Source organism: Arachis ipaensis, chromosome B05, assembly GCF_000816755.2.
Source record: "Arachis ipaensis cultivar K30076 chromosome B05, Araip1.1, whole genome shotgun sequence".
NCBI lineage: Eukaryota > Viridiplantae > Streptophyta > Magnoliopsida > Fabales > Fabaceae > Arachis > Arachis ipaensis.
The window spans coordinates 959,897-968,907 of record NC_029789.2 but is presented as its reverse complement, the minus strand read 5'-3'; the positions used below and the strand labels follow the sequence as shown (position 1 = coordinate 968,907).

At 33.8% G+C, this 9,011-nt stretch overlaps 1 protein-coding gene across 1 annotated transcript in view; it reads right to left on the bottom strand.

The window, feature by feature from the left end:
• LOC107642319 (probable ADP-ribosylation factor GTPase-activating protein AGD8) overlaps nucleotides 1–4,920 on the bottom strand; it is a gene marked incomplete in the record, with an annotated part of 5,167 nt that extends 247 nt beyond the window's left edge. Inside the window, 7 exon segments of the mRNA XM_016345631.2 lie at nucleotides 11–300; nucleotides 581–679; nucleotides 1,419–1,544; nucleotides 2,346–2,609; nucleotides 2,721–3,153; nucleotides 4,384–4,502; nucleotides 4,633–4,920. Of these exon segments, the coding sequence (XP_016201117.1) occupies nucleotides 193–300; nucleotides 581–679; nucleotides 1,419–1,544; nucleotides 2,346–2,609; nucleotides 2,721–3,153; nucleotides 4,384–4,502; nucleotides 4,633–4,701 (1,218 nt within the window).

The window sequence follows — 9,011 nt, the reverse complement described above, 5'->3', positions numbered from 1 at the left end:
ACAATATCACAATATCATCAAATAATAATACATGTGATACAAAATATAAACAACAATCTAGCACAACCCTGAAAATTAATATCTTATTTTTGTATCGCAAAGAATCGTATAAATTGCACTCTTGAATTACATTCGAAGCAAAAGTTGCAGAGTTGAAGGAGTTTTTTGCATTGATACAAAAACATACAGTTTTTAGAGTATCCGGTCCTGAAGATCTGTCATCAATGTATTGGCCAAGGAGCTTAGCTTCTTCCCAGTCTCACCAGCAATGTTTTTAAGGGAAGAGATATCCTGTTGTGCCTGTAAAACAAAAGAGAGTAATATATCCATTTAAAAGGCTTGAAATCCGTAGCGATGTGCGAGGAACCCTATACATTGGGGGAAATACAAGTAAAGAGCGTGTATGGAAGAGTTAGAGCTCCGAGAGTCGAGAGACAACTCTCAAAATGATCAATCATGCAAACAAATCTCTTCTACCCATACTTATATGGTAACTAACTCCCCCAACCAACTTACAAGTGATGAGCAACATGAAATTGTGGACATGAACATAGTCAAGTTTCTAAATCCAAAAGCATACCTGGAAAGATAGTCGGTTGATGAGGTCACTGGCAGCAAGATCAATGGAGCTGTCTGATGAGTCGCCAAAAAGATCAGCACTGGAGATGGCAGATGAACCCTGAAAATAGAAGACGATGAACTCTGTCAAACATCAACTTTTAAAGGCCCCGGTTTTGAAGGGATAATATAAGATATTGAATTTGCCAATGTTAATATATGATTGGATAACAGTGTTACACCCTTTTATATTATTAGTGTACCAAAATTCAAAAATCAAAAGTAAATATCTCCTAAAAAATATCAGGTTAAGAATTTGATAATCCATGGGACAAGTAAAACCTCATCTTAACTATATTAAACAATAATGCACTTTGATAAAGCATAAAAGCTATTCAGGCCTCTTAGTTAGCCATCGTTGTCCTTTTTATGACATGATTAAGGGTTTCTAGTACTATATGTCAAAATCCATCATTTCAATGTATTAACTTGATGCCTTGCTTCTCAGTATTGATAGCAAATGGCTTAACTAATTGAACATAAAACACAAACACATGGATTCCAACTTATTCAATTTACACTGGGGCGGGGGATTTCAACACTAAAAACAGTGGAAAGTTTTAGCAAGAGGCTGCTGAGAAATTATTTTTTGTCCTGCCTTGTTTTTATCTGACTAATGATTTTCGTGCCTACAAAAAACGGAATGGAGAACTATAGTTGCAATGGCCATAAAGAAATTGAAAAGAAAACTGTGCTCCCTAGAACACAATTGTGTCTACAAGGTGCATGTCTTATTATTATCTACCTAAATGTGCATATTCAGAGAATTTGAGTAATTAATTAATGGAAAAGATACATACTGAAAACTTTGACAAAGTAGCTTGCGTAGCCATGTCTGCAGCTTTGTTCTGATCTCCAAAAAATTGGGAGGAAGAAATAGATTTAGCATTTGAGAACTTCTTTCTTGCTTCGTCAGATTCTTGAATCTGATAAAGGACAGGCACCAAAACACAATATGAATCAACATGACATAAATCCATCAAAGAAGCTTAGATACATATTTTACAGATGAAGCTATAGTTAAAGAAGTCAGCTGAGACAATAGTTAAATAAAGTCAACACATATTTGGACACATGATAAAGAAGTGAGCAATATGAAGCAAAAAAATTAATTTCCAAAACAACTCAAAACTAAATGGTCAATGAGGACATTAAAAATTAATTTCACTGAAGATAAAGTCTCTCACCTAAAAGTAGGTTATACTAAGAGTGTTGTAGAAGTGCTGCAAAAGTTTACGCAAAAACTAACACTGAGCACAAAATTTAATGAACTTGATGTGACAAAAGGTTAGTTTAGTACAAAAAGGCTCTGTTGGGTAATTGTCCCAGGACAAAATTCATACACAAGGAGGCAAATATCTATTTAGAGATGGGGAGATAAGAATAAGGATACAACTTTTCTGCTCTTTACCTTGGTGTCTCAGTATTTTACGTCCATAGACACTTATAAAACACAGCTAAACAGTTCATAAGTACACATCCAGAATAGGTACAAAATCTACTAAGCAACTAGGACAGACACTAATCAATCAAATCCTCAGTATGTACCTAGTATCTAGTTAAAGTGGTTGAGTTTTGTATATGAAGAAAGAGAAAAAAAATATTAATAGAGTGTTTAACCTAAGAGAAATCGGAAAATTAAAAATAAAAAAGTGCAGAAAAACATGTTAAATATGTAAGTAAGCCGATTTTCCTTACGGATAAAAATTTTTAGGCATGGGGCTTACTTGCACTTTAGTTGGACTTGGCCCAGATTTCCTAGGAAAACCATTGTCCATCCCGAAGTCTGCAAAGAAGCTTGATGACTTTGGTGGAGCAACATGACCATGCATATTTGTAGCCAGACCTCCAGAATTCATCTCAGGTGCTTGGACATGTTCTACATACTCAAACCGAGATGTTGATGGCCCGGCAGGAAAACTGCTTTTTGTTGAGGTGGGTACTGGAGCAGGTGGTTCTTCAGGCTTCTGGTCATAAAGAGACTCACTTGGCTGCATTTCATAATAATAATTCATAAATAATCAATTTTCTAAAAAATGATCAACCGCCACTAAAATATGAGTATACACACATGCCCCACGCCCACGCATATATTTGCATACCTTTGTTGTGAGCTTCCGGGCACCAAGTCCACTAGTCTTGCCAGGTTTTTTGGTACCAATAGGCTTCTTGACAGTGCTGGAGACGACTGTATGTGAAGCTCTTGGGGAAGTGGTCTTCTCAGGAATTTCAGGCTTTCCTAGATTCTTTTCCTTTGGTAATCCATTGGTCTTTATTTCAGGAAGTCCATTAGGTGCTTGGGAAGAGTGAGAATCAACAGGTGATGACGATGAACCTGCTTCCTCAGCCATACTCTTAGCAACTTCCTTAGAAAGAAGTTGTTTATATAACTCTGCAGCTCTTGACGTATACTTGGCCTCTATTTTACCACCATCAGTCCATCCATGCTGCTTAAAGAAAACCTGTGCACGATTGTTTCCTCCAAAGCTCATCATTTTTAGCTGTTCAGGACTCCACGAGTCTAAATTTGTAGATCTATATGCAAAAAGAAAGCACATTTAATTCACAAGAGATTCATCTATCTCTCCTATCCTTCTATTGTGCTTCACCCTCCCTTTTAATAGAATATATTTAACAAAACAAACAACCAACTAAAAAGAGAAGAGGGGGATCGACTGGGGTGAAACTCAGAATTGAAGATGTGGACGGGAATAATCTCCTCTTAAAAATTTGTCTACACAATTATAGGTAAACATAAGTTTTGGTTGTTCCAGTTTGACTTCATTTAGTGTCAATTGTCTATTTAGTCTCTCCACTCAAGAATCTAGATTCTCATTTCACTGACAACTTGAGGAACCTAAGAAAATAATACCCATCCATTCAATAATGAGGAAAGGCAACACGAGAAAAGGAAAAAAAAAAATCAGAAATGCTAACCTCAGAATTCTAAATGCAATGAATATCAAATTTGAACAAACAATAATAATATGGAAATATTTCCAAATCACATCAAAAAGCTTGCCAAATACCGATTCATCATGATTCCATTAAATGAGGCATGCCAACTAGTTGCAAAAACCAGGAACACATGCAGCCATATACCGACATCCACTATTTGCTCCCACCATGCCTTTCATTGCACAGAACTAACCACCCCAATTTACTAATTCCGCAAGGGAAACATGGATCTACTAAAAGCCCAATATTTTGGAGACGAAAAGCCTAAAGGATGAAGATTTACAATGGGATTATAGATCACCTACCAACAAAGGAACACTAGATTTGCATCCAACTCAACCAGTTGCTGCAAGCAGAGCATCAACCTGGAGACCCAATACCTCATTGGCTAATGCACAATGAGATTGACATCTTCATTATTGGTCAACAATAAAACCTTGTAACTACCTTCTAATAAACCCACATATACCACAAATCACATAATAATCTCCCCATTACCAAGTCTAGGACTCTGATGCCACACTTAGGAGCACAATCACAATTTCTTCAGCTGGTCAATTGTTAAAAAACCAATTGGCCCATCTCCTTGAGTTTTAAAAGGTAGCAACATGCATACCCCACAATTTGCACATCCATTAACAAGTTTACCTCATATATATAATATTATTAATGAAAAAACAAAAACAAAAGCACATTCAGCTCCAAGTTCTTCTAGCCAATGCAGATTGCGCCAGCCCAAAATCCCAACACAAGAGAACAGCCACTACACCACACGAACAAGAATTAAACAAAACCAATATAACTTGCCTGACGAAGCTGATGTGCACACCAAGACTCCGGTGAGTAGCGGAGCAATCGATGCAGAGGAAGATCCCGTAGGTAACGGAGGCCCAAGTTGGGTTCTTAGCATTGCAATCAAAACACATCTGAAAGTAACAGATCAAACAAAAACACGCACACAAATAGACAAGAGTTACCAGATCTGAATCTGAATACCCCAAATCTCAAAAAACACAAAATGAAGAATGAAAAGGAGTTGGGGGAGGAATGAGGGACCTTGTTTTCGGGCTTGGACTTGAGTTTACGGAACACTGCATTCTTGTCGGTGAAGCCTTCGGAAGCCATTGGAGAAGAAAGGAGGGAGAATGAAATGAAAGGAGGTGGGGAATGGAGAAAGGGGGGAAATGGGGAAATGGGTATTGAAGAAAGTTTGGTTATTTATGGGAAATGGGAAATGGGGTTTGAGGGGGGTGGTGTGCTTGGTTTAGAACAGAAGCACCCTCCTCCTCCTCACAAACACACCAAAATCAAATCACCAAACTGGAGAAGTGCCTGTAAATGGCAAAATTTCTATTCCATCTATTATTGTCTCTCTCTTTTTTTTATTATTTTAGACTAATCAATGGTAAAAGAATCATGTTCCTATCAGATCTCCAACCAAAAAAAAAAAGGGTTAAAAATTATAAAAAAGAAAGCCATGCAGGATGGCCTAACGGAAATGGGTGTTGGGATGTCGAGTTTGGGCTTTTCCTAAGTGGTTGACTGGTTGCTGTCCCTGACCAACACCACAAGAGTCTTGAAATATATAAATTTTGAAAAATAATCGTGTAAAATGAAAAAGTGAATGTTAAATTTATAATTTTATCATATATAAATCATACTATTTTAGTTTAAGAATAATTAGATTATCATTTTCTTATTTTATCATCGGCCTATTTATTTATTCATCTCTTGTTGCCTGTAATTTGAAGCTGGTTTGAGTTGCATTTACATCATTAGAGTCGTTGCAGATTAGACCAAAGGCTTAGTATATTACCAAACTAGATTACCTATTACACCTTCCTTTTGGATCTTGGACGGTTGGACCTTTACATATACTTTGCGTTTACTCTTTCAATAACACATTGCTTATAATCAAAAGGTCAACTTACACTTATAGTTTCTCTTTTCCTTTGATAGCGGATAATATTCTTTTTTATTGTTCATTCGTTCCTCGTAACTAACTTCAGTAATACCCAACCAAACTACCAGTCGAAATTGCAAATTCAGTAATCCAAATTAAGTTGGTCTAGCGATTAATTCACTAATCTGTTTAAACAAGTGTTACGAATTTAAATTCTATCTAGCGTATACAGCTATCTATTAGCCAGTAATAAACCTTTAAAATGGAGCTGTGATCTATGAATTAATAATTAGTTTGTCAGGATGAAATATGTTGTGAAAAATAAAAATAAAAAAAATTGCAGAAATTCAGCTTTACGTTGTTTTTTTTTTTTTTGGTCCGGGCATCTTTACTTGATATTTTCTCATCATTTGGACTTTGAGTTTTTCTGGCAGTATATTATTTGGAGGATTGGGCTTACCAAACTGTGTTGTATCCATCAAAACTTTTCTTGGCCAAAAAGGCAAAAACAAATGGTTTCTTCGACTTCCAATATGTTGGGCTTCCAACGGCCCATCCCTTCCAGTTCAAATAAACAAAGCCCAAAATAAGATTGGGCTAGTTGCCCACATCATGTTTTGTCAGGCGTTGTAGAGGGTCCATCCCCTATTTTTGTGAAACAAATCAAATAATTAGTGTAGCAAATAAATGATATAATTAATAAATATGTTCATTAATTGAATATTTGGTCGTTATCTAGTTGTTTAAGTCTTTTTTTTTTTGGTATAATAGTTTCTTCGTGTGTGTGATTGTTTTCACATGGTTCAGAATTAGACCAACGTAAAATTAATCTAATAGAAATATAGAACAATACACTACTACTTAGAAGTATCACGTGTTAACGTTCATTAAGAGCATGCTAATGATAATAACTTATTTTCTTGCTCCAAATTAAATATATAATGCATGCAACCACTATTTAGAAAATGAATCGGTAAGACCTAGAGGAAAAGGCATAACATTGTGGATTGTATTTAATTTTAAGAGTAATACTCAAAATCATTTCTTAAAAAATTTTAGTCAAACATTGTTTTAATTTTTGACAAATTTTAATTATCAAATTATCAATTTTTAAAACTTTATTTCTTTAAATATATTATTCCTCATATCATATTATTTGTTTATATGTAGAAATTAATTCAAAAATTTTAAAATGTTTTAGAAATTGACATATCTTTATTAAATAAAAATAAAAGTTAACTTATCTAATTTTTAATTAAAATTTAATGTGAAAATCGATGGATCAATAAAAAAAAAAAGATTAAAAACTGATGCATTAATTAAAATCTATTAGAAATTAAATTATCCAACTACAAAATATTTAAGAACTGATTTAAAAAATTATTCCTATTCCACAAAAGAAAAAATATAGTGTGACTTAAATAAGTCTTGAAACAAAAAAAATATACATAATAAATAAAGAGCAATGCTAGGGCCAACAACATTTGTGATTGGTAGCCATCAACTAGTCATCAATGATGATTTGATGGTGTGAGATTTTATCTAATGGCTCACCTTTTTCTGCTGGTTGGCCAAAATACAAAATACAATAAAATTGCTGGCTCCTAGACTTTTTCATTTGTAAATGTGCTTGACCTCTCAACCCCATGGAAATATTGTATACATTTTGATTAATTGTGCTGTATAGCATATGTGACACACTGACACCAAATTGTGATTTGGATAAGTCACTGAACTTTTGTAAATTACTAAAATATCTATAATAATATCTAAAATATTAAGAATAATTAATAAATTTATATTATTCGAAAATCATTGAGGATGAGATGGAGATCTTCGTTAGAGTTCTCGCAATTGTCTTAGAAAAATTTCTCTCTTCATGTCTGTTCTTGCAAAAAAAATCTTCATCTCTAAATTCTCATTTGAAATAATAGCTGCGAAAATGCCCACGTGTCAGGGAGATTTGCCACCGTAGTTATGACGAGCAATTTCAGTGACACTTCTCCTACTCATTATAATTAGGGATGTCTCCGAAATTGCACCAAATTAAAATACATACGATGCCACACAATTCCTCTGAGCAAGCACATGCTTGATAATTAATTACAGGTCTTGTCCTCTTATGCCCTATAAAATAACATGCGTTATACGTGTTTCCTCTAAATCACACACCATATCCTCATACTCATATTGCTTTAACTAGAATAGAAAATATCAAACCAAATCAAATATAATAACAAAAATAAACATCCCAAAAATAAAATTGTCATTCTCACTGCTGCTTCCGTTACTCTTGACTCCTGTCTTGGCTGGTAAATCAAATAATCAATAATTAATATAGTCCACTTTTAAAAAAAAAAAATAAGAGAAAAAGATAAATAGGTTTCTAACTTTTTGTCCTGCAGATATTTTTGTTTCTAATCATTGAAAAATATTTTTAAATTTCTGACCTTCACAAAATTTGGACGGATCAATCCCTGACGGAGGCATTTGGACGAATCAGTCCTTGACGGAGGCATTTGGACGGAGGGACTGATCCGTCCAAGTTTTGTAAAGGTCAGAGACTTAAAAATATTTTTCAATGGTCAGAAATAAAAATATTCGCGGGTGAAAAGGTTAGAGACCTATTTATCTTTTTTTTAAAAATTATTTTATTTTATTTTTTTGGAGGGAGGGGGGAGGTGAGGGTGAAAAATCATTTTTATTTAGTGGATAATATAAATTGCTTGGTGTAAAAAGGATGCATTATTGAGTAGTCGGGGTTGTATTCATTGATTCGTCCATATTATGGTTTTAATTTTGATTCTCTCGATTATGAAGAAATGATAACCATATAAGTGTGGCCCCTGAATTTGATAACTCATTATCATTCAGTAACGTAACTTCAACTTTATGCCAACTGGACCAATATGCCACCCATGTAACTGTGGAAGGACCCTAAAAATTGATTATGTACAAAAAAAAAGGGAAATATTATACGTGCTTAAAAATTTAAATTTTTAACAGGAATTCTTTATGAGGCACAAACCACCAGATAGAGTAGTATTTTATGTGAATTAATATTAGAGAAAGTTTAGGGAGTTGTGTGTTTTGTGACCAGCACTTAACCATTAAAAGAAAAGTAAGTGATCTCCTACAATTAGATGTAATCTCACACCATTAAAAACACTATTGATAGCCAATTAATGGTTACAAAACACAAAAGTTGTTGGCTCCCTAGCACTCCTCTTAATATTAATCACTCGCTTTGTCTATATATATAATAAAAAAAAAAGGTTGAATACGATGATATATGTATTCGATTTTCTAAATTAGCCAAAATGTTTTACATTGACATGTATTATTTTAATAAAATCACAATATATGCATAATCAAACTTATTCATATATAGCAATCAAACTCTCCTCATAGATTATTTAAACTCCTTTACCACATACATATAATCAAATAAGTAATTAACGTTATAGCTAGTAAGTTAATTGGTGGTTGTTTTTTTTTTTTTAATGTAAATTACGAATCATATAATATATTA